This window comes from Urocampus carinirostris, chromosome 15 (genome assembly GCF_059441175.1).
Source record: "Urocampus carinirostris isolate Australia breed hairy pipefish chromosome 15, RoL_Ucar_1.0, whole genome shotgun sequence".
NCBI classification, from domain to species: domain Eukaryota; kingdom Metazoa; phylum Chordata; class Actinopteri; order Syngnathiformes; family Syngnathidae; genus Urocampus; species Urocampus carinirostris.
The window spans coordinates 22,648,798-22,675,704 of NC_142363.1; the positions used below are offsets into that span (position 1 = coordinate 22,648,798).

The 26,907-nt window shown below is 37.2% G+C and overlaps 1 protein-coding gene across 1 annotated transcript; it reads left to right on the plus strand.

Moving 5' to 3' along the window:
- The first annotated feature begins 1,468 nt into the window (after positions 1-1,468).
- Positions 1,469-26,709, plus strand: hltf (helicase-like transcription factor). Its single transcript, XM_088353944.1, is given in 25 exon segments — positions 1,469-1,997; positions 4,623-4,789; positions 6,309-6,433; positions 6,514-6,596; positions 6,667-6,738; positions 7,984-8,175; positions 8,292-8,366; positions 9,887-10,040; positions 11,430-11,470; positions 11,473-11,479; positions 11,544-11,579; positions 11,645-11,752; positions 12,701-12,792; positions 12,880-13,023; positions 13,244-13,400; positions 14,792-14,863; positions 14,949-15,084; positions 15,278-15,457; positions 16,163-16,278; positions 18,891-19,081; positions 20,982-21,104; positions 22,754-22,866; positions 22,944-23,124; positions 24,357-24,437; positions 26,401-26,709. Coding segments are annotated over 25 exon segments (2,988 nt in total). The 5' UTR covers positions 1,469-1,799; the 3' UTR covers positions 26,545-26,709.
- The last annotated feature ends 198 nt before the right edge of the window (positions 26,710-26,907 follow it).

Sequence of the window (26,907 nt, forward strand, 5' to 3'; positions counted from 1 at the left end):
TCAGATTATTTCTGCAGTTAATAACACATTTAAGTGAAACTGGTAGCCGGGTTTTTTTTTATGTGTGCCTTGAGATTTCTGATTAAAAAGGGTATCTTGGCTCAAATGGGTTTGAACAATTTTTCTCGACACTTTTAACAGCAATTAAACACATTAACAATTTCATTATATCATTTTCTAACAATATGAGCTTTGAACAATTTTTATAGACACTTTTAACAGCAATTAAACACATTCACAATTTCATTATATCATTATCTAACAATATTTTTAGTTTGAACAATTTTAATTGACACTTTTAACAGCAATTAACATATTGACAATTTCATTATATCATCATTTTCTAACAATATGAGTTTTGAACAATTGGAAAGAAAAGGTTTTTGTTTGAACAATTTTATTCACACTTTTAACAGCAAGTAAACAATGTGAGGATGGAACAATTTTTCTTGACACTTTTAACGGCAATAAAGCATATTCACAATTTTGTTAGGGCAGCACGGCGGTGCAGTGGTTAGCGCGTGTGCGGCACAGTTCTAAGGTCTTGGGAACCTCCTGTGTGGGTTCAAATCCAGCTACCAGACTTACTGTGCTGAGTTTGTATGTTCTCCCCGTGCTTGCGTGGGTTTCCTCCAGGCCGGTTTCTACCCACATTCCAAAAAACATGCATTTCAGGTGAATTGTCCCTAGGTGAGAATGAGCGAGCGAGTTGTCTGTTCCTGTGTGCCCTGCGATTGGCTGGCAACCAGTTCAGGGTGTTCCCTGACCACTGCCCGATTATTGCTGGGATGGGCTCCAGCACCCCCGCGACCCTACTGAGGATAAGCGGTGCAGCTAATGAGATGAGACAATTTCGTTATATCATTTTCTAACACTATGGCGTTTGAACAATTTTTGTCGACATTTTTAACAGCAATTAAACACATTCACAGTTTCATTATATCATATTCTAACAATATTTTTTGGGGGTTTGAACAATTCTATTGACACTAGTAACATCAAATAAACAATGTGAGGTTTGAACAATTGTTCTCGACAATCTTAACAGCAATTAAGCATGTTCACAATTTCGTTATTCACAATTTCGTTATATCTGATAATATGACGTTTTAACAATTTTTTTAACGATTTTTAACACACAATTTCATTATATCATATCCCAACAATATGAGTTTTTATCGACACTTTTAACAGCAATTAAATACTACTTGGTTTTTTTTTAGCAAATAAACAATGTGAGGTTTGAACAGTTTTTCTCGACTATCTCAACAGCAATTAAACACACAACTTCATTACATAACAATATGAGGTTTGAACAGATTTTATCGACACTTTTAGAAAAACTAGTTTACATAGACTGCTGTTGTTGCTAATGTTTGCGGAAGTATTTCTTCTCACTGACGTCGTGCCGAGTACACGAACGATACAGTTAAAAGCCTGTGACGTCACCCACGTCAACGTCGTTTTCGGGTGGAAAATGTCGGCCTGTTAGCCAAGGGAGCCACCAAAGTAAGAAAGGCGTTTCATGACAAACACGCAGCACCTCTTATCGCCAGCAGAGTCAGAACATGGCTGTGAAACGTGCGAAACAAGGCCGTCTATCAAACTGGCGTGTGTGACTAAGGCGGCGAACGGTCTATCCCTCCTGTCAGCCTCCAAAACACTTAACGCCATATATCCGCCACTTAACCAGTCCGGGACTTGTTCAATTTCTCCACTCTCTCAATGCTGGAAGCGCCCTGGCTTTCCTAATTTCCGCAGTGACCGTTTTTTTCCGCACAAATATATGTGCAGGTGGAATGGCTCTCCATAAAAGCTGGTTTGGTTCTGACAAAAACAGCCAAGTGGGCCCCTCCACCGGGCGGCGGTGCCAGGAAGACGCCATCGTCTCCCGGGCCATCCGGGCCGCTGCCTATGATGAGCCCAATGCCGACGGCGAAGTGTTGCTTGGCCAGTTGCAAGGCACCGTAGTCGGCCTAAAATATTACAACGGGACGGTAAGCATCCAGATGAAGTCGTTCAAGCATTCAAATATTCAATTCGTGATTTATCCCGTTGCCTTTTCCGTTCCTAAATCTGTACGAGTCTCACGCCATGTATCGTGAGTCGTTACTATGGCAACGACCGTACCCTCAATTTTGATTTAGCAAGAAATAAATTGCTTTATTTAATTTTCTTATTTCATCAGAAAGATGCATTATGCAAAGTTTACATCTATTTTAACACCCTGAATGGGACAAGGTCGATCATTCGACCACTAGATGAACCATTGTTTAGTACAGGGGTACTCACACTTTTTCAGCAAGCAGGCTACATACAAAATTAAAGTCAAAATGATCTACCCATCCCAAAAATTGATATTCAAGAACAGTCTAGCATTTTTTTAAAAAGTGGAATTGAATGCTTATGATATTTATCAATGAACCCCAAAATAAATATGTAATACAATAGTTGAATTGTAATAAGTGTCAACTCTATGACTAAATTGAAGTCAGATTTTATTTGTTGCCAATGTTTTTGTCCAATGATACTTTTGCAAGAAATAAGTAACACTGTGCTGTAGTACTTATTGATTAATAGGAAATAAATTAAATACTATGTACTCAATTTAGGCGAATACAGTAATTATATCTGTGGCTAATAATAAAACTTCTAACACATACTTAAATAGTAATTTAATCAACATGATTTTTTTCTTTATTTGTAAAGCATTTTGATAAATCCGATTGTCATACATTTTACGATACATACATTTAAGTATTAAGTTTCATCCAAACTCTTAATCATTAAATCAATGAGTTAATCATTAATAAAAAAATAAACACCATTTAAAAAAACATTTATAATTCTAATAAATGACACCTTTCCTCAAAAACATTTTGAGTTCTCCAATTTGTTACTGCAGCATGAGCAGCGTTGACGTTCTCCTTCAATGCTCACATGCTGCATTTGACCACTAGATGGCCGTGCATCCCAAAGATTACAATGCACTGAATACACTTTCCTGAGATCTACTAGTATTACCTCTGCGATTTACCAGTAGATTACGATCTACCTAAATGTGGAGTGCAGGATTTTTAAATTTAAGGCCGTAATTATAACTTTTAGGGGTTGGTCAGCCCCAAACCGGCCTGATAAAAGTAAGATAAAACAAAATAGGCACAATGGAAAATACATCTAAAAGGCTCTACGAACTCAGTTGGACTTTGTTAACACTAATCAATAGAAAAAATATTTAAACTTCAACTTTTTAAGGACATCTTAAACAACACACACTACCTTTAATAAGCTCATCTGGTTTAGTAAAACTGATATTAAATTATGAAAAGCACGAGGAATATTTAAAAACATATACCTGTCAACTTATATGCTTTCCCTGTATTCTATAATCTTTTTTGTTAATTTTAAATTATTTATTCTATATAATACTTTTGGTTCAGGATTTTTTTATTAAACTTTTATTTTGTTAGACCAATCTTGTCTTACCCATTTTAGCTCTAATCTGAGACAGTAGCAAAAATGTCCTCAGATACCTAATATTGCGATATTCTACATAGTCTGTCTTGCTGTAAGTAAATTGTTGCCGTGTTGTGTTTATAAGGTTTATTATCACTTAGTAAAGGGAATTGAAATTATTATCAAGGAGAGCAATTGGCTGAGGTCGACAAGTATGCAAACTATGGAGAGTCAGAGTGACTAAATGGCAGTTTTCTTCAAGATTTATTTGCTCTGCCTTTCACGAGATTTTTGTGCACCCACAGCAGAAAGATGGTTGACAATTATTTCAGCTTACTATAGGTGAAGGGCTCCTGTTATGTAAAATAAATGCAAATTTATCGAACAAAGAATATTACCCTTAATTTGCCACTTGATGATAGTTGATGGAGTTTTTGATTGTTGTTTGAATAAACAAAGTTTTGTTTTTAAATCTATTACGTTTCGTTTTTTGTTTTTTTTACTACTAGGATGCGATGGATAATGCACACTGTCCCTTCAATATTTCATAATAACCCAAATTTGGACTGTAAAAACTCATATTTTTAAAGCTTTTGATGTCTTTTTAAAGACTTAAAACTGGAATGTCATGGGATTCCTGTCGGATTCATGTATTAAAAGATAATGAATACTAAGAACAATGTCCTCTATGTTGAATAATATTGTTAACTGTTCAGTGAACCTTCGCTATTACGCGGTTTACTTTTCACCATTTCGTTACTTCACTTTTCATCGTGGATTTTGTTCTACTGATTGGCTAAACAGTCTAAGAGTATTTGTTGGTCATAAATATGAATATTTACAGTGTGCAGTACTTTTATTTAACAAATTCTTGTGCCTGTAAAAATGTTTTGTTCTTTGATTTTATTGCATTGTAAAGTATTTAATTGTAAATAGTTGTAAAAAAAAAAAAGATTCCTCTTCTTGGATTTCACCTATCACAGGTTCATTTTAGAACCTAACCCCCGCGGTAAATAATGGATCACTGTATTATAATTCTGAAATTATTCATATAAAAAGAAATAATAGAATAAATGAGAACTTCCTTCGAGGGATAGTCCTTCCATTTAATTTACATTCTCAAGAAATGAAGTACATCCACCTAAACAGATTCGCTCTTTTTTCAGGTGAACCCAGGCGAAGCGGTGGGTTTGGTGCGTGAGTCCAACAATGTACACGACCGCAACGCCATCGTGGTCACCAGCATCGACGGGAGCCAAGTTGGCCGCATCAAAAACGAGCTGGCTCAACCCTTGGCATACATAATGGACTACCAGTTAGCTAGATTAGAAGGGTAAGATTTGAAATTATTCTTAGTGATAAGTTTATAGTTTGATAAACGCTCAAAATAGAGAGAAACACTGATTTTGAGCTGTAAACAATACCAAACATCCAACCTTTTCCAAAAGTGCTCCCCTGAGCCCACACTCTATTCAAATCTTCAAGGTTATAAAAAGCAAATCAATCCTAATGGGTGTGGTTATCAAAGAACCTTAACATGATTGGCAGACAGGGACACATACGCAAACAGTGCGCAAGCGCTCAATAGTAGTCAAAATAACCCAACCCTCGTATTTTAAGTGATATTCTTGGCCAGTTTTCAATAGTTAATAGAAAACAACTGCACTTAGTCTGATCAATAAGAGTTAAAGTAACCCAACCCAACATTTGCACTATAAACAGTCTTGTTTACAAGGTCTCAATAGTCAAAATCGATAGTAGCAGTGCAGAAGTGTCAACCATGCTGGTATTATAAACAATCTTTGCACTTTTTCATAGTTGAAAGAGAGCCGTGTGCTAGCGCTTAAGAAAATAACCCGAACCTGGTATGGTAAGCAATTGTCTTTGGAAGGGTTCAATAGTCAATAAAGAGAACAACAGAGCACGAGCACTCAAATATAGTCAAAACAATCCAACCCTGGCTTATTTTCAAGTGTTAAATAGTCATAATAGAGAAAAATAGTGCGCAAGCCCTCAATAAAAGTTAAAAAAAAACAACCCTGTAATTGTAGGCAATAACCTTGCAAGTGTTCAATATTTAAAATAGAAAACAATAATGTGCTAGCGCTCAGTAATAGTCAAAATGACCCAAAACTGGTATTATAACCAATCTTTGTAAGTTTTTATGGTCAAAAGAGAACAGTGCGGTGGCGCTTAATGAAAATAACACATCCCTGGTGTAGTAAGAAATCTTTGCAAGGGTTCAGTAGTCAAAATAAAGAACTGCTCTAGCACTTAATAACACTTGAAAAAACCCAACCCTGGTTCTAAAGGCAATCTTCTTTGCAAACAGTGACCAGTCAAAATAGAGAATAGTGCCCAAACTCTAAATGAAAGTCAAAATAACCCAACCTTGTATGTATAGGCAATAATCTTGCAAGTGTTCAATATTCAAAAACAACAGTGTGCTAGCGCTTAATAACAGTCAAAATAACCCAATCCTGGCATTATAAGCAAGTGTTCAAAGGTCAAAATAGAAAATCCCTAACAGAAGCATTTTTGATTGCAATCAGAATAAAAACAGTATGTAAAATGAATTTCGAATCAACATTACATCACTTTTGTATCATTCAGAAAGTATGAGAATGTTTCAACTCGAGTATTGACTCCAAGTTTAAAAAACTGTGTGTGTGAAGCGCTTTGGGAGGTCTTCATTGACTTGAAAAGTGCTATAAAAATGCAGACCATTTAACACAATGTAAACACGATTTGTCGATTGACTGTACCTTGAGGAACAAAAATGAGCATAAAAATAATTTTTGGGTACACTTTTATAAAAGCTCATCACCTATCTCCACATTTTTTTCTCTCAGGGTGGTGCCATATGCAAACAAAAACAGATTCACCATGCCTGTCACTTTTTACTTCTGGGGGAGGCAAGAGACTAAGAGTGCTGTCATTCACCGTTTGGCACTACATGGCTACAAACTCAACACAGGTAATGTTATCCACTCAAGTTTTGGATTATAATACACTTTTGTGTTTGGATTTGAATTACTTTCGTGTTTTATAACTCAGGTATAAATCAGAAACTTGATAACTCAGGAGTTGGGATGGCATTGAATAGAAAAGACATGACGTTCCTTCTCACGGCAGAGGAGGTAAAATACATTGTGCTAATAATATATTTCTTCTAAGATGACTTCTTTAAAAGGTGTTTTTGATTCCTAGTTGAAGAACGCCTTTGACAACCTCTTCAAAGGCATGATAGCGAGTAAGGACTGTGAAAAGGAGGCAGCTGAGGTATAGGCTTATAATGTCATGTCAGAAACAGTTTTATTTGTGTTTTTATGAACTATTTAAGAATAAGATAAGTAGTTTCATGCTCAATCAAGTCATCGGTCTTGAATATTTTTAAGAGTGACTGCCAAACACGTTATTATATAACAACTTAAAACCTACCATAATTTTATCTTTTTTATTCATTTTTTTCTTATTTTTGCACAATGTTGCTGCTAATGTCATTGCACTATTTTCTGATGCAAATACAGAATACAACCACTAGTCTTTAAATATCTATCATAATTTATTTTTTTATTTTATTATAACTTGAGTCCTTACTGAGTGCCACATCCAATTTTGTTACAATGTGCACAATGTTGTAATCAATGACAATAAAGAAATCTTATTTCATTCTATCGTTATTTTTTCTTTAATTTCTGAATGATGTTATTGTGTGTTTTATTTCTATTTTAATTATATAAAAACACATTTCACAAATTTTCCTGTATTAATTATGGTAGGTTTTTAGTTGTTATTCAATAAATTGTATGCCAGTAACTTATAAATATTCAAGACCGAGTACCAGATTGAACATAAAAATATTCTTATGAAAAAAAATTGAACCTTTGACCAGTTAAATACTTCCAACTTGTAGGATTTACGTCTAAAAATAGTCCAAAAACAATAAACAGATGACAGGAATTTCATCTTATGGTGCACGAGCTGGCTCAATCCTTAAATGCTTAAAGATCAAAATGTATTTTGATATAACTTTTCAGGCAACGGATTGCAACTCAAATTGCTGTATAAAAACATTCAATGTACTATAAGAAAATACAATCCATCCTTTTCTCTCCACCCAACATTCTGGAAGCGCCAAATACACAGACAAACAATGGTTAAAAAATAAATAAAAGTTTGTTGCTGCTCTTCTTCTTTATTTTCCACACCTTTAAGGGTGGATTTGCTTTTGTAACTAGGAGAATTTATCAAAAGAAACAGCTCAGGGGTGGGCTTTTAGAACAGGTCGGAATTTGTTTTCTCAGGTTTGGCTCCTCTCCTATTCTTTTTGCAAATTGAAAATCCTTCTCCGTACATTTTGAGTGGCTACTTAACTTAAAACAACAACAAATGTCAGGCTTGATATAAAAAATTCAATACATTTACACATGTAATTTTACGTAAAAGTGTTTAAATGATGTGACTGAATTCAATACAAAATCTAAAAAATGCACCGGTATATTTTCTCTGCTGTTGTTCCCACAGTCTGTGGCGACTCCCCTAATGTCGCACCAGCGGCAAGCTTTATCTTGGATGTGTGCACGAGAGAACAAGTGTGTACTGCCGCCTTTTTGGGAGAAGCGAGGCGACTTGTTCTACAATACCCTGACGTGCTTCTCCGTCAAAGAAATACCTGACAGGGTCCTTGGCGGAATACTCGCCGATGATATGGGACTGGTGAGTTGACGGCCTCTTGCGGTTTACACTTTACATTTAGTACACAGATATACTTCGGAGGGGTTTTCGAAGCTTTTCTAGCAATCATTTTGTCACATCAATATTCATTTTTCCAGGGAAAAACACTAACCACCATTGCACTGATCCTCTCCAACAATCGTGACGGAAGACCACTGTCTGTGTACAAACGTGTAAGTAACTCAGTTCAAAGTTAAAGGGACAGTGTGTATTATTGAACGCTTCTTTGTGGTAAAAAAAACTGGTTATTAAAAAAACATCATACTTTTTTTAAACTGATACTACTTTTTTTGATTTTTTTATAAAAAAAGTAAAAAGACATTTCCAATGTTCTGCAGTAGTTTTTATTCTTAAAAAAAATAATTGAATTTATAGTTTGCAATAAAGGTCTGTTTTCAAACCCTTAAAGCAGGGGTTGGGAACCTACGAGGCGTACGTGGCTCATTTCACGAGTACATGTGACCGGAGATAATGGTTTGCTCATGCAAATTTCATCTGTGTTGCTCCAGCTTCTTTGCTCTCAGTGGAGGTTGGCACGTGCAATGCCATGTACCACTAATTGTTAATAGTTCGGTCCAGTATATCAAAGGCAGAGGTTTTATTATAGTTTACAGTCAATGTGTCACACCAACAGACCTCGTCTTGCTAAAGAATCCTTTGTATGGAAGCTCATTAAACTGTATGTTCACTGTTGCGACACTTTATGATTAAAACCCACGGAACAAACTAAACTCCCCAAAATGCCAGCCAATTGCACAGGTCAATTTGATTTGGTGATTGGTAGGAGTGGATGGATTTGATTGGGTGAGCGGTAGGGGTGGGCAGATGTCTGCACACACAGCACGCATCCTTCTCTGTGGCATGCGCCCACTGCGCTGAAGGGAAATACTGCACAGCGGGAAACTCTTCGTTTGCAGTATTTTGTGACATTTTTACAAAGGAATTGCTTGCACCTTGTTTTAAAACCATTATTTGCAAAAAATGAAGGTCAAAATTAGCCTTAACGAGAGGGAGACGAGTTTAAAGTGGTATATTTTTTAATATGGGACACGGGGTCTGGCATAATTTTTATTACATGTTATCAAATCATCTAACGTCACACAGTCAAATCAAATGCGTGGATGTATTAGCTTTTGTGTGGAGAGCGGGTTTGGCAGTTTTGTTGAATATTTTCTTAAAATATAAGTTATGGCTCTTTGAAAAAAAAAAAAAAAGGAATATTTTGCTCTTATGACTCTGGGTCAAAAAGGATCCCGCTCCCTGTCTTAGAGGGACATAGTGTATAATGTAGCACCTCATTATGGTCGAAAAACATAATTCCTTAGAAAAACAATATTGTATTAATAAAAAAACGCAAATTTTTTTAAACCCATGGGTCAAGAAATGTTTATCTATTTTACATAACATGAGGCTCACCTAGAAGTAGGTGACATTATTGTCTGCCAATCTTGCTGCTACGAGTACCTCAAAACCTCAAAAGGCTTGGCAGAAGAATGAAAAGTACCGTAAAATGATGTGTTTTGGTCACATTGAGTCTCTGTAGTTTGTTTTTCCTTGTGCTCTGTAGAACTTGTTTTCGGTTGAAGTACACAATACAGCGACATCTTGTGGTCAAATAATACACAGTGTCCCTTTAATGATTAGGAATCAGTGTGGCATTTTCTTAACCTTGTTTTTTTTTCTTTTTAAACAGTCAGCTGCAAAAGGTATGATGTCACATTTCAAATCAGTTGAATTAATTTTGGTGAAAGGTAACATGATTAAAGGTAACATGATTAAATGTATTGTCACTTTGGAGCAGATGCAGCTGGACCGAGCGGAGAGTCTGTCCGCCTACGCTCAAGCTCGTATGTGTACACCATTTTCACTCTATCACCAAAATTATTTTTTCTTGTTTTTTACTCGAAAGCAACAGTACACTTAATATTGACAGATATACAAAAAAATTTATATTCAAATGACTTTTTAACAAACCAGAAAAGCAAGATTTAGATCAGGGGTCACGAACATGGTACATGCTGGCTGCCGAAGAGCAGTTTAGTAGCCCACAGACCTGTTCTGAAAATAGCTTACCAGTGATGGGTCATTGTGAATTTCTAGGAAATGTGATTTCTAATTGGGATTAACAGCCAATGATAGATGTCTTCAAAAACACCAGTTCTTTTTGGAATTAGTCAATAATTTATACTGTAATGTCTATCCGCTCAGCGTCACGGCAGCTGGGTGCTTAACGTGTCCGTGGCACAGTTCTGAGGTCGTGGGTCAAATCTTGCTGCCAGCTGTCCTGTGTGGAGTTTGCATGGTGCACATTCCAAACACATGCATGTTCAGGTTAATCGGCCGGTCCAAATTGTATCGAGGTGAGAGTGGTTGTATGTGTGCCCTCTGACTGGCTGGCAACCAGTTCAGGGTTTCCCCTGCCCACTGCCCGAAGATAACAGGGATGGGCTCCAGCAACCCCACGACCCTACTGAGAATAAGCGACTGAGACAATGAATGGCTAGGTGCCTCTCTACTTTGTACTTTGTGGCCTTAGTGCATCGCTGGTTGAAAAATATTTTGCAATCCATTACCCCTGATCAAATATTGCTGGGACTGGCAGAGCACATTTTTGTCGGGCGTGACAGCTTTTTTTTTTGCCGTTATTGTATTTCCGCCTAGAATGAAATGCACTTGTACCGCTGTGATCCTTTATCCCAACCCCATATTGCTGCAAGCAAGGACCATCGGTGCGCATCCCATTCTGGCCTGCCTAAAATTAAATTTATGGTTGTCATTCATTATCAAGGGTCCAGTATTACTGAGAGCAGGGGCTTGTAGAGAACATTTATTTTCCAGTTTGGGCCGTTGAAGCATGACATTGTGGCACGCCTATTGATGAGAGGTAGAGGAAGAGAGGAAATGTATGTCATGCGTAGCGGCTTTTTTTGTATTCTTTCCACTAAAAATAAACAGCACCCGTGCATCCTGATCCATTATCCCCGAACGACAGCGCATGTTAAAAACTGAGCTATGTACTATGCAGATTTTTTCAATGAGTAACAAAAAAGTAGCTTTCGGTTTAAAAAAAATAGTTACGCGGTTTGGATAAGAAACAAAAAAGATGTTTTTTTTTTTTCATTTGATAGCATAGCGACAATATTGGATTCCTTAGTTTAATGTACACTATTCAGTATTTTTGTTCCTTATACACTGTGAAAGTACTTTTTGTTTAACGCTTATTGTTCATGTCCCAGGGCCTTCATGGGAGAGCCCTTCATCGCCCCTTACTCAAAGTCAGAGAAAGGTGTGTGACCCCAAATTAGAATTTTCCTTAACCTAGCTGTTTTAAATAATTCTCTCTATTGCAGGCAAAAGAACAACAAAACCTACCAAGCGAAAATTCGGTAAGTGCTTGTTCACAAATACAGATAGCTGATCTCTAGTCCCTCATTGACTTGACATTATGCAGAGGAAACGCTGCTGTTGGACGATGTTGACGTAGTCACGGCGCCACGTGGAGGCCCGGTGTCAATGATACATTCAATTAAGAAGAAAAAAAAGATAGATGAAGCCATAGGTGAGTCGTTATCTGCAGAAATAACTTCTACAAAAAAATGCCAGAAGACAAAGGAAGTCATCTTTTTTAAAAAGATGGATTTCCCTGCATGCCCAATTCAAACATCAGGGTTTAAAGAAACTATATAAAATAAAACAAAAGCTGGGGAGTACAGTTCGGTCAAAGATATTATGACAATGAAACCAAATGAAACCACATGAGCCCAAATAGAACAGACACAATATATTCTGGGCTTGTGAAAATGTCAGTGTCTTTTCACTAAAGATGGGTGAGGTGCTTCTAAATGCTTGAGACTGTTGGCATGTTTCTCAACAAGTCTGCTTAAAGTTGACGCCAACACTGCTTTCAGGTGGCTTCACATGGCCATTGCATTCCTTCTTCCCTCGGGATAACGGCAGCTGGCATTAGTTTGTTAGGCATTGTCCTATGAAGCGTCATCTCCCCTACCGGTCGCGCCCAAGAGGACAGGTGCATGCTGCACCTAAACAGGGCACTATGAAATGTGAATTAGTGCAAGGATTATGTATCAATAATGGACGTTTATTGCAAACAAATTAAGGTAGCATTCCCCAGTGGTAAATTGGGAAGGACTTACTGAAACTGAAATTGTAAGCTACATATTACTACCATTTTTACCCAACACCTATATGGGGAGAGATTTGTCTCAAAAACAAATATATTCAGGATTAACTCATGATCTCAATTCAACATCAGGTGTCTTGGTTAATGCACATGCAAAATTAGAAATCGCATATGCATTTGTCGCTCAGCAAAATACATGATTCAAATCCGATTTCTTCATTTGATAGTAATGGAGAAAATGAAAAATTAGCTTTGAAAGTACTTAAAATTGCTTGAAGATGGTCATTAAAAAGGTGTACGGACCCTGAGTATTTTAACAATCTGAATAATATAATTTGATCTTTGTGAGTTTTATCTTTTTTACAGCTGCCAATTGCGCCACATCAAAACCTGGCAAAGCCATATCGGCCGGGGCGACCCTCATCGTCTGCCCGCTGTCAGTGCTTAGCAATTGGCTGGTAGGCGCATACAACATAGCGACCGTTTTTATGATTTACATAATGACCACTGGTTTAATGGAATGGGTTTCGTGTTTGTTTTTACAGGACCAGTTTGAGGAGCACGTGCGATCTGACGTTCAACTGAAAGTGTACATGTACCACGGTTCAGAACGCAACAGAAATATCAATTTCCTCTCCTCTCAGGATGTGGTACTTACCACCTACAACGTGCTCGCCGCAGACTTTTCGGTGATGTCTCCTATTTTTATTTTTTTAGCATTAATTTTTTTTAGAAAATCTCTGCAGTGCGTCATTATTGAGGACTCATATTGTATTGAATATTAAATCTGTGTCTCGAGATAAATTTCAGATAATCCTTTTACTAATTCCGGTTTACAGAGGGTCCATGCTCAACTAGTTGCCCTTCTATCTCTTATTCATTATTCAATGGCAACCTATTTGTGTTTAGCTTACCAACAGGGTCCTGTACGAACTCAACAGTCCCCTGCACAACATCAACTGGCTGAGAGTAGTGCTTGATGAGGGCCACGTTATCCGAAACCCCAACACACTGATGAGCAAGGCAGTTTTGGAACTCAAAGCAGAGCGACGCTGGATTTTATCTGGTAATTATTTGCCCACACTCACATGTCCAATCCCCTGCCCACTGCCCTATGATAGCTGGGATGGGCTACTGAGGATAAGAGGTGCAGATAAGGGATGGATAGAAATGCAACTGTTTAGTCATTTACTTCCATTTAATTATTTGAACCACTAAAAGATAAATACAATAAGATTTGACTTCACCGCATGTAATTTCACAATTTGAATGTCATTTCAAAGTAAATCATTGTGAGAATATTATTCTTTTTCTGTTTTGCCCTGTGCTGTAGTCACAATATTGTAAAGGACGGTTATAGAAAATTAAGACATCTTACATTAAGTTATTTATTATCTGTAATACTATTTAAGAAAACAATGTCATTCATGTTGGATTCTTTACAAATCAATTGAAATATAGCAAGCCTTTTATTATTTTCATATGGTTGATAATGGCTTGCAGTCTACCCGGGAACTTTTTCAAGATATTTTAAAATTTTGAGATGGTACACATGAGGTTTTTTCCTTAATCAGCAATATTAACACAAGAAAATACTTCAGTTGATTTGTAATGAATTCACAGGGTATGACGTTTTTGTATTTTTAATTGTATTACAGAAAATACACATCTTCATCACAGTTCTATAATTTCTGAGACGGTCCTTTGTATGAAAAAAATGAACATATGATTAAATGTACCTAAAATTTTCCAAATTTCTGTAATCTCTTTGAAAATGTTGTTACAAAATAAAATCTGAATCGTCTAAACCAGTGCTCGGCAACGACTAGTAGCTGGTTGCACAGAAAGAAATAAAAAATGCCTATTTTTACCATATTTTTTGTTTATACACTGTTTTTCACTCCTCCCCAACAAAACTCATAGTTTAGGTTCACGTCATAGGTTTTACGTTAGTATAAATGACTAATGATTGATGGATGCATCGGGAAGCAAACGCCTATCGTGAAACAGAGAACGCTTAATCTAAACCACTGGGCCATTACAATTGTAGATGACAAAGGAAAAGGCATTAGATTTTTCTCATCATCACATTATTTTTACTCACTGTGCCACATTGTACAGAGTTGTAATGGAGCATTATAGGAAAGGGTTCAGCCAAAACAACATTGTACAGCGTGGTACCGTAAGTGTGTTAATAAGATAAAATTAAAGGCCTTTTCTAATGTCATTTAGATCCTCAGTGGTCTCATGTTTATACAATAAATTTGGGATGATTACAATTATTATTATTGTTATTGTTCTTGTTATTGCTGTTGTTATTGTTATCATTACTAATGTCAATATTGGGCCAGGCTGCGAGAAATTAATCAGACATTAAACCGGTCCGTGGTACAGAAAAGTCTGCCGAATATCGGTCTAAATCTTTGTTCCAATGTCTCCTAATTTGTCTTGTTTCAGCTGTTCTTTGCCGAGTATTCTCTGACTTGATAGACAGACCACTTCAATCTGGATTGTTCCATCGTGGAGGAGGTTTGTACTTGATTGGGGGCCATTGTTAGCCGTCACCGCGCACAGAAGCATTACTTAGCGCCTCCTGTATTTTGTGCTTTTCCAGGTTCGCCCATCCAGAATGGTGTAAAGGACTTGTGGATGCTGCTCGCCTTCTTGCGCATCAAGCCGTTTGACGTGAGGGAGTGGTGGAATCGAGTCATCCAGAAACCAGTGACGCAAGGGGATAAAGCCGGCCTGCAGTAAGCCTTCTTTTATGAACTGTACCGTGATTTCCACACTATAAGGTGCACCCGATTATGAGGCGCACCCATCCCCAAAATAGTCCTTTGTGATTGTTTTCAAATATAAGGGGCACATGTATCTAAATCAACTGTAAAGTCTAGGGTAACAAATTAAAAAATGGATGTAAAAGTACCCATTGTTGTTTTTCAGGAACCTCCAGACACTGGTAAAGTGCATCACGCTGCGGCGCACTAAGATCAGCGAGTTGCATGGTCGCCCTCTGGTTTTGCTGCCTGATAAGAGCGTCTTCGTTCAGCAAGTGGAGCTCAGTCGCGCCGAACGCGACGATTATGAGCTGGCGCTCTACGAAGGAAGAAACACCATCTCCAGGTACGTCAGTTGATAAAGGAATAATAAACATTTAAAGAACATTACACTCTGATAGGTTTATAGTTTAGTAGACACTCAAATTAAGGAAAGAAGACATCAATAAAGTATAAAAGTGCTAGGAAAAAGGTAGAGGACTGTACAAAACCCCTTAAATTAGAAAATTCCAACCTGTTCTAAAAGGTCCTTGCCCGAACCTTTTTTTATAATATCTCCTAGGTTAAAAAATGTAGATCAGCCCTAAAGAGTGTGGTAATAAAAGCATCATGATTGGCCAATAATGAAAACAATGTAACCTGTGTGTAATAGTCAAAATAACAGTCAAAATAATGAACAACTCTGGCATACTTGAAAACTTCTATAAAAACAGTATGGATTCTTTACTTTTATGTCACATACACAAAGAAATAACGAAATGTGATGAAAGTTTTTACTGTCCGAATAAAAGAGTAACAAACATTACATTAATTAGTTTAAAAGCACTTAGTAAGTGTTAGCCAGATCTTTAAAATTTTAATTACTGCAGTTTTTTCTCTGAAATCTATTTAGTGAAGCTAGCAGTATTGTTAATACATTTTGCATATCACTGAACTAACGTGCTTTTATAAGGAAACTAGAAAATAACAATGATCTAGAACAATCTTGCTAGCAAATTATATTGAATAAATCGCAAAAAATAAGTCACCTGTGTTTGTTTTTTGCTCGAAGATATGTTGCAGAAGGCACAGTTTTGAGGTATTATGCAGATGTCCTGGCTATCCTGATGAGACTTCGTCAATATTGCTGCCACCCTGATCTTTTGGCTAGCAACCCCTCAGATACAGGTACTTTTTTCTTGCAATTGGCTGCTGTCTTGGGCAAGAGTGGGGATTGTTTAGGTTTTTGTTAAAAAAGATTCTGAATATTTTATATACATTAAAACAATTTTTGGGGGTGTTGTTTTGGATTCGCTTAGAATTAAAAAAAAACTAAAGCGTTGCACAATTCTTGTGGGAGTTGTTTCTGCAAAAAAAAACGCTGGATCAAACCAAGTTTTGGTTTGGTTTATTTAACATATATACCTGTAAACTCTGAATGAATCAAATCTGAGCAGGTCTAACAAAAACTATTTTCCCCACAGAGTCTTTTTTAAGGGGATTTATGCAATATAAAAATACAGATATGACCTCAAAAAGTCCTAATAAGTAAGGCATACCTGTCAACCCTGAGTGACTAAAATGTTTACAGGTGAAGTAAAACTATCTGAACCCTCCCCCCGAATATTTTTTTTTCTTTGAAGATTTAATTGAAAAATGGTTCAAGTTTTTATTGTAGAAGAACACTGAAAGTGTTGAAAATGACATTATTTCAAAACTAGAAAATATTTATTCTACAGGTACCCCTTAAAACCATAAACCTGAAAGAATGGATGAAAAAATGAGAAGAAAAATTTTGCGGTTTGGTCTGTATTTTGTATGCCAGTTTTCAGTGCTCCACACAATTCAGTGACATCTAATGGTCAAATATTAGTGTCCCTTTAAGTATCTAAATAGCACACGTTATATGAAAATCATTGATTTATGGATGGGTTCGTATTAAAATATTTTAGGGAGAAAAATATCCTAAAACTGTATACAAGTGCTTGAAATCCTTGAAAATGCCTAAATTTTAATGTTGTGTTTTCAAGAACTGAAAAGTAATTACATTTTGGGTGAAGTGCTTGGAAATGCTTGAAATGGTTGCCATGTTTCTCAACAAGTCTGCTAAAAATGAAGCCGACATTTCTCTCTGGTGGCTTCGCTTTGTCATTGAATATTTTTTCCTTGTGATAAACGGCAGCCGACATAAGTTTGTATGGAATTGTCCTAAGAAGTGTAATCCCTCACAGGTTGCCCCATAGAGGACAGGCGCATGCTACTAACCAAACCAGGCACTATGAAATGTGTATTAGTGCAAGGATTACAATTCAATTATGGCCTTTTATTATTGGAGATGCAAAAAAATTAAGGTAGCAATTGCCAGTGGTAAATTGTAATGGGAAGAACTTCCTGCAACTGTAAATGTAGTTCTGAGGTCTTGGTTCCAAATCCAGCTACTAGCCTTTCTGTGCAGAGTTTGCATGTTCTCCCCGTGCTTGCATGGGTTTCCTCCGGGCACTCCGGTTTCCTCCCACATTCCAAAATAATGCATTTTAGGTTAATTGGCCGGTTTAAATTGTCCCTAGGTTGTATGTCTCCGGCTAGCGACTGGCTAGCAACCAATTTAGTGTAGCTGGGATGGGCTCCAGCTCCCCCGCAACCCTACTGAGGATAAGTGGTGCAGATAATGGATCGCTAGGTCCCTCTTTACTTTGTACTTTGTGGCCTCAGTGCATCACAGGTTGAGAAATATTTTGCAATCCATTACCCCTGATCAAATATTGCTGCGAGTGGGGACTGGCAGAGCGCATTTTTGTTGGGCGTGACAACTCTATTTGCCGTTACTGTATTTCTACCTAGAATGAAATGCACTCGTGCGGCTGTGATCCTTTATCTGCAAACCCATATTGCTGCAAGCGGGGACCCTCGGTGCGCGTGCCATTCCGGCCTGCCTAAAATGAAATTAATGGTTGTGATTCATTATCAGGGTGCAGTTAATGAATGGAAGATATTTATATAGTTGATAATGGTAATAATAATAATAATAGTCATGATAATAGTTATAATAATAATTATAATGAAAAGCACAAGATTACCGGTAATTATTAGCTTGACCCGTCTATTGACTGTGTCTTCTGCTCACTAACATTATTTGGATACAGATAATATTATTATTATCAATAATAATAAATTAGAACATGATTATTATTAATAATATAATAAAAATAGTAAAGAATAATAGTTTAAACAGTAATTATGATAATAATCAAAATCCTAATCATAGTTTTAATAATCTGTTTTTTTTATTATAACTATTATGATGATATAATCTGGTAATATTTTTGCAGTTATTATTATGATGATGATCTAGTGTTAACCGTGAGATGTTTGTTATATGTGAAAACACAGGAGATTTAGCTGTGAGACAATTAGAAGGAAGTCGAAGGGGTAGGATTAAATAGGCATATGCTTCTTTGTATTCCTTTTCGGACAGGTTACGTTTGCATTGTTTTTGATTTTTGACTTGTTGTTTTTTCTTTGTTTTTTTTTATGTTCAAAATAAAGTTTAATTCATTCATTCAAGATTAAAAATTGAATTTGTAGATCGCTGATATATTTGTAGATCTGAAATACACAATTTACATCGGATTTCTTCGAGTGGTACTGGAGAAATGAGAAAAATTGGCTTTGAAAGTCCTTTAAAAGTGCATGAATTTGGCCATGAAGAAGGTGTGTATATGTATTATGTTTTTTGGGGGGAGAAAACTTCCCATGAGTAGTTCAAAGCAAGACATTACCAAATAGTTTCTTGTTCTCAGTCCAAGCAAGTTTAACAGCCACCCCAGCCGAGCTTCGCAAGCGCCTTGTGGAGAAACTTCGAGTGGTGCTTGCCAGCGGATCGGACGAAGAATGCTCCGTCTGTCTGGACTCTGTCCGACTGCCCGTCATCACGCACTGCGCTCACGTCTACTGCCGCCCATGCATCGCACAAGTCATCGGCACTGAGCAGGTATCGATACCGTCATTTTTCTGAAAGACTCCAACTTCAACGAATAAAATTGACATACAATGCTAAAAGACTCGCCTTGTGAAAGTGCGTTGCTCAACCAACCACTTAAAAATAAATAAATAAATAAAACAATGGAAGGCGTTTCTTCCCCGGTGCCATGACCACCCTAAACAAGCGTGCAAAATTGAAAATATATACCTTGCGACTTATTTTAGAATTTTTATGCAAAATGTGCACTAATATTGTGGTGCACAAGTTTTTGGTTGCACTATTATTAAAAATTAAGCCAGTCACCAAGCAATACATATATATTTTTGCATATTTATCCTGACAGTGTTTCATCTTATTTTTCTCTTGAATTCTTTATTAGATGTTTACCCTGGAGTGCCATGTCTAGTATTGATGCATATGTTTCACTGCGCTGTTATCAATGACAATAAAGAACATTCAATCAAAAAAGAAAATTACCCAATGGCAACTTTTTTTGTTTTAGCTGTCATTTTATCTTTAGCAATTGGATTGTTTTCCCCTTCTATATGAGGAACAAGGTAACCTAAATGAAAAAAACATATTTAGAACGAGCATATTTTTACAACATTAAATAACTTAAGAAAATGTATGTAAATGAGCACAAGGATTGTTGTTATATTTTATTGTATTATTATTATACAAGAAACAATGTTAAAAAAATCTTGAGCTTCAACAGAAATTTCAACAGTTTTTATCTTGTTTGTCATGAAAGGAAAAGTAAACTATCAATCTGCTTAAAAACAACTTTCAAAATTTGCCCATTTCAAATATGGTGTATACTTTCCTTTTTGATCTTGTTAAAATATGCTTCTTTTATATACCTCATCTCATCTAATCTCATCAGCTGCACCGCTTATCCTCAGTAGGGTCGCGGGGATGCTGGAGCCCATCCCAGCAATCATCGGGCAGTGGGCAGGGGACACCCTGGACTGGTTGCCAGCCAATCGCAGGGCACACGGGGACAGACAACTCACTCGCTCAGACACACCTAGGGACAATTTGGACCGGCCAATTCACCTGAAATGCATGTTTTTGGAATGTGGGCGGAAACCGGAGTGCCCGGAGGAAACCCACGCAAGCACGGGGAGAACATACAAACTCCGCACAGTAAGGCCAGGAGCTGGATTTGAACCCACTCAGGAGGTTCCCACAACCTCAGAACTATGCCGCACACGCGCTAACCTTTGCCCCGCCGTGCTGCCTTTTTATATACCTGTTCTTACTTAAATTATTTAATTTGGTTAAAATTTCACGATTTTAAATGTTTTATAATTTAAGTTATGCTATCATGTTTCTTGTGTTTTATTTTAAATTAATAAATGCATTTAATATTTAGCATATGGATTGTTTTGTTCTTTTTAAATATGTGGTTTCTCCTTTAGTTTATTTTATCTTGTTCATCATTTAAAAGAAAAAAACAATAACCAATTAGCTAAATAAGAAAATGTTGCTTGTATTAGGTAGACATTACATTATTTTTCTACAAAACTAAATAACTAAATTTTAAAAATTACAGTTAAAATGAGGGGAAGAAATAACCAATTGGCTAAGATGTACAGACATGTCATACGTTTGCTGCTTCTGCAAAAGCATCATGGTGCATTCATTTTACAACTATTAGAAACTGCAGACACTTGCTGCTATTCTGAACATATTTATTTCTCTTTATTTATATTTTTGGGCTCAGTTATGGACTAGAATCAAAATTACTGTGGAATTAAAACTTCATGTCCACCAAATACTATCACAACATTTTCACTTGAAAGCAGGTGGCAGTAGAAGATTTTCTTTTTGCTTAATCATCAGACAATTGTCACAAACTGTTTTGGGAGGATGAATAAATAAGTGGGATCAACTTTTGCAATTTTAGGAGAGCGCTCGCTGCCCGCTCTGTCGGAGTGACATCAAGATCAATGAGCTGGTGGAGTTCCCGCAGGAGTTGGCCGATGAGAACAGAGGAAGAAAGCCTGGCAAGTGGAGAACTAGCTCTAAGGTAACCTGCAATTTTCACTTGCTAAGACATGGGTTGGTAAGGTCTAGGTGACTTTGAACCGAATGGGTTTTCTAAATAAAAAGTTGGATATAAGCACTGTTCTCAAAATATCTACACAAAATAAGACCTCAAAAGACAATATTAGGAATGAATAAACCTCCTGTGACTTATGACAAGATAGCAGAAACAAATAAAGCTAATTTGTGTTTTATAACACTTAGAGTGTCAAATAGACAAAACATGTTTATCAAACTTATTTTAAAGGCAGAAATATGCAAGGTGCATCCGCTGTCCTTCAGCTTCAGTTCAACAGCAGTGACGATCTCCTTACCCACCCTGGCACCTGCTCGTTCCAATTAAAATATGAAATACCATAATTTGGATTAAATCAGTGAGCTCATTAAAACTTGTGATGTGCACGTACTGCAATCGGTCAAACCAGGAAGTAGCTAGTGCAATGAAGATGTACATAGATCACAGACGATAGCGTGTTAATTTTCAGCCCTGCCTATCTAACTAGCACGGAGAAGGCATCCATATCAAATTAGCATAGGCCGCAATTACATAAAGCTTTCATATTAAGCGGGGCCCCCTTCTATGATGTGGTGAGGCGGCCCCAAGCGCAGACACACAAGCTGACAATACTTTATTCAGGGGCAAGGTCAACTAATAAAGGGCACTTTCGAAATGGGAGGAGGGAGAAAGTTAAAAACAAAAAACACAGTCCGGAAAACACTTGACTAGCAAAGTTTAATAAGTCCAGAATAGATCAACGGCAGGTTTACTCAAGCAGGAGATCAGGAACATCAACCGCAAACAATGACGCGACAGCTTTTGCTGTCGGCACACTTTTCAAATACTGGGTTCTGGTTTGAGTCGCGTGCGTTTGATGCAGAACAGGTGTGGGCTCCTGCAGTTCATCTGCCCGTTGGCGACCTCTAAAAGGACGGTGTTGTGCTCCATATCACAGGACCCAAACTGTCATCTTGGGCAGTGTGCTTGATTCTAACAGGGCCCATCTTGCGGGCCACAAATCAGGAACATCAAGGGCAAACAACGATCCCTCAACTTTTGCTGATGGCACAGTCCTTAAATACTGGGTTTCTGATTAGAGTCAAGTGTCAGTGATGAGGAACAAATGTGGGTTCCTGCAGTTCGTCTGCCTGTTGGTGCCCTTTGGAGGACGATGGTGTGCTTGATCCTAACAGGACCCAAACTATCATTTTGCAGGCCGCATATCAGGAACATAAAGGGCAAACAACAATCCCTCAGCTTTGGCTGTCAGCATAGTCCTTAAATACTGGGAAGGTGTAGTTTTTTTTTTAGTTCGTCTTGAAGACGATGGTGTGCTGGATCCTCACAGGCCCTGATCTACCTTTGTGAGGGCTGCAAATTAGGAACATTTAGGACAAACGTTTTTTCAGACAGCTTTTACTGTGGTCATAGTGCTTGAATACTGGGTTACTTATGAAGGATCCTCACAGGCCCGAAATCATCGTCTTGACCCCTGTCAAAATCAAAATGAAACTAATACAAATATTTTTAAAAGTAGCGTAGAATTTAAAAAAAAAGTGTGTTATGATGTCAGCCTGAGTAAACAAAATGTGGAAATATGTTCACCGCTGATTGTTTTTTAAATTTTTTTGCAGATCCAAGCCCTGATTGCAAATCTTCTACGTCTGCAGTTTGAAGACAGTAGCATCAAATGTCTGGTGGTGTCGCAATTCACACGCTTTCTCACCATCCTGGAAACACCGTTGAGGTAACACACTGACATTCCGCACAATCGGCCCTGGGCCTCCTGAAAATCATGTCCTTATTTATCATCGTCCGTGTTAGGAAGCACGGCTTTAGGTATGTGCGCCTGGACGGTACCATGAGCCAAAAGAAGCGCTCCCAAGTGATCCAAGAATTCCAGAGCTCCAGTCCGAACAGTCCGGTCATTATGCTGCTTTCGCTCAAAGCCGGCGGGGTCGGACTCAACCTCACCGCCGCCTCACACGTTTTCCTCATGGACCCGGTGAGTACAATGAGTTTTTTATGTTTTGTGTATTTCGTGTAATTCAATATAATATTGTCGTCTTTATAAAAAAAATGCAATACATTTGTTGTAATTTTTTATTTTTTTGCATTTTTGCAATATTTAAAATGTGGAAAATTTACACAAAATGAAGTTTGATTAAGACTCGTTTCCATTTTTATTGAATTTATCTATCTACCCTGGTGATATCCCTTGAGAGGGGTGACCGACAGCAAGACAACACATACAAAAATGTAGAAAATAAAAATAAAAAAATAAAAAGGGAAAACGTAGAGAAAAAAACAAACAAAATTTTTGGACCCTGGCAAACCCAAACACCCAAACAAGTTAAGCACCTCGGCATCCAATTTTTATTGAAAACATCGCAAAAAAAAAAGATAAAATAATGAATAAAAACAGATTTGTCTTTTTCTGTATGACTATACGATTGATACGTTTTTGGGGTTTTTAATATTGGACACCTACCAATGTTATTGCATAGGATGCTAATCCGTTTGACTATTTTACCTCATTATTGTTTTCACTATTTTGCACTGTTTACATCATTGTTAGTACTGGTTGTTGTTCTTTGAATTCCACATCTCTTAGGGCAGATCTGCTTTTTGTAACAATAGAGATAAATGAAAAGAAAGAGCTCAGAGAGAATAGAATAGAATAGAATAGAATAGAAGAATAGAATATACCTTTATTGTCATTGTTACAAATGGGCTAACATATTGTGACAACGAAATTGGGCATGACACTCCAGTTTTACACATAGTGAGGGTATGAGCAAGAAGATAAAGGAACAGAGAAGATAATGTTATAAAACAAGGGGAATAAGGCTATAGTTATAATTTACATGGTATTTACACAGCAATGTCAGCATGTGGGATGTTACATACAGGGTTGTCGTGATAACGTTGTATCGTAAGGGCTTTTAGTAAAGGTTGGAATTTCTCATCCGAGGTTTGGGTTCTCTCCTGTCATCCTTGCAAGTTCAAAATCCATTGATGCTTTCGCTCCATATTTTTTCTACTGGAGTCTACAAAACGTATCAGATTACAATCTAAAAAAAAATCACACACAAAATAAGTTTTAATAAGACACATCTCCATTTTTTAATGTTTTTTTGTTGCAATTTGTATTCAGTATGACTATTACAGCATGTTAGATATTTTTGTTATATATTGGGTGAAACAAATAACTAGATCAATATTGTTTCTGTTTAGGCTTGGAACCCTGCTACAGAAGAGCAGTGCATCGACCGTTGCCATCGTCTGGGTCAGAAGAGAAAAGTCTTTGTCACCAAGGTGGGAAAATGGTGTAAAAAAAGTTTTTAAATATTTTTCTAACCTAAAGTGTAACCCCTAACCCTAACCCAGGGGTGGGCAAACTGCTCTTAGATCCCATTGAATGACAATAATAACCACTTATAATATCATGACAATAAACCTAGTAAAAATAGAATACTACTATATATTTTTTTTTTGTAGTGGCTTTTTCCCCCATTTTCTGTGTGTTTACTACAAAAACTACTACTACAATATTAAAAGGTTACCTCAAGATTCTAAACTTTTTGCTTAAAAACGGACCCCGAATATTATTTTACTTTAGTAATAAAAATTAGAAATATTTCAGAAATAATACAAACATATTACTACTATATTCGAACATTACTATTACAAAAATGCTGCAGATATACAGTACTACTACAGAAATAATACAGAAATAATACAACAGTAATGCTAGTCAGGTCAAGTCAGGTTTATTTGTGACGCCCTTAATCACAGAGTCTCAAAGGGCTGCACAGACCACAGATTATTGCAAACAACAGACTATTATGACACCATCACCTTATCTAAAACCTACATGAGAGCAAATAATACACAGATATTGTCAACATAAAATATAGGTTATTAATATGCTCTAGAATAGAAGTGTGTTTTAAGCTTAGATTTAAACATTTCCACTGAGATTGTAAATCGAATCTCAGGGGGAAGAGCATTCCTCAGCACCAGGGCCCAAATGGAGAACGCTCTCGAACCTGCAAATTTCTTCTTGGCTCTTGGGATCACTAGTTGACCAGCATTTTCTGGATTGGAACATAGGGGGAAATTAAACCTGAAAGATATGAGGGCGCAAGTCCTTGCATGATTTTGTATACTGCCAACAGAACCCTGAAACCATCTTAAGCTAACAGGGAGCCAATGCAGGTTAGCTAAAATCGGGGTAATGTGATCGAACATTCTTGTCTTAGTTAAAAGCCTCGCTGCAGCATTTGTACCAGCTGAAGGCTCTTGATTTTGGACTTTGGGAGACTGGAGAGTAGTGCATTACAGTAATTGAGACGGGAGGTAACAAACATGAATTATAATCTCTGCATCCGACTGAATACTACAAAAATACTACAGAAATATTTCCTACAGAAATATTACAAAAAGGCTACTAGTGAAATACTACAAAGAAATACTAAGTAAAAGGTGCAAAACTAAATGTTTAAATAATTTAATCATCTTTGTCATTAATAAAAACTTTGTATACAACAAGATTAGACATTGGACTCCAGGGTAAACATGTCGTAAGGACTATCAGTAAATAGGCAAAAAATATTTCAGATGTTGTGCTTAGTGACGGGCAAAACTTATAGTGCAATAAAAACAATCGTACATCGTAACTAACAACAATGCTGAAAAAGACATTTTTTATTCTTGTGAGCGTTTCAAAACCTATTTGATCAAAATCTTCTATTTAAAAATAAATATAAAAATGATGTGTGGCACGGCAGTTGAGTGGTTAGCAAGACAGCGGCACAGTTCTAAGGTAGTGAGATCGAATCTGCCTGTGCGGGGTTTGCATGTTTCCCCCATGCTTGCCTGGGTTTTCTCCGGGCACTCTGGTTTCCTCCAACATTCCAAAAACATGCATGTCAGGTTAATTGGCTGGTGGAAATTGTCCTTAAGTGTGAATGAGCGAGTGGGTTGTCAGTCTCCATGTGTCCGAAGATAACTGGGATGGGCTCCAGCACCCCCGCAACTCTACTGAGGATAAGCGGTGCAGATAATGGATGGATGGATAAAAATGACGTGTAGATGGCTGGATGTTTGTTTATTCATACATACATATGAGAAATTAAATCTGTCTCCGGGTCCAAAAGTTTGCCCACTCCTTCTGTAACCCCTAACCCCTCTAACCCTAACTCCACTAGCCCTAAATCTCTATCCCTCTAACCTAACCCTAAAATAAACTATCAAACATTTACATGTATGTGTGCAGTTTATCGTGAAGGATTCAGTTGAAGAGAATATGATGAAGATCCAGAAGCAGAAGCAGGACATGTTGGAGGCAGCCTTCGGCTCTAAGAACATCGACCACAGGAAGTCTCGCATCAACGACATCAAAACGCTCATGAAGTTGTAGGAAACTGCGTGCACTCTATCAACCTGTTTGTTTTAGAATTAAAGTCAGTTAGTTAAGCCAGAAAGCAGGGGAAAGCAATCATCAAAAACGACTGAGCCAAAACATTCCGAATGTAATCATTGTGACTTTTGTTTGACTATTTTTGAATAAAAATGTTTCTAGGCAGCTTGTCAAAAGAATTTGCTTTACAGGATGATCACAACTCAGCTGTGTCATGTAAACTGGCAAGCAAAAATCCAATCGGAAACGGAATATTGAATTTCTAGAAAACTCAGAAGGGAATCGTAAACATGCCCAGAGAAAAAGGAGCATCCCCGTATACGTGGCGTTTGCGGGGATTTTATTTTAAGGACAAAGTGAGTG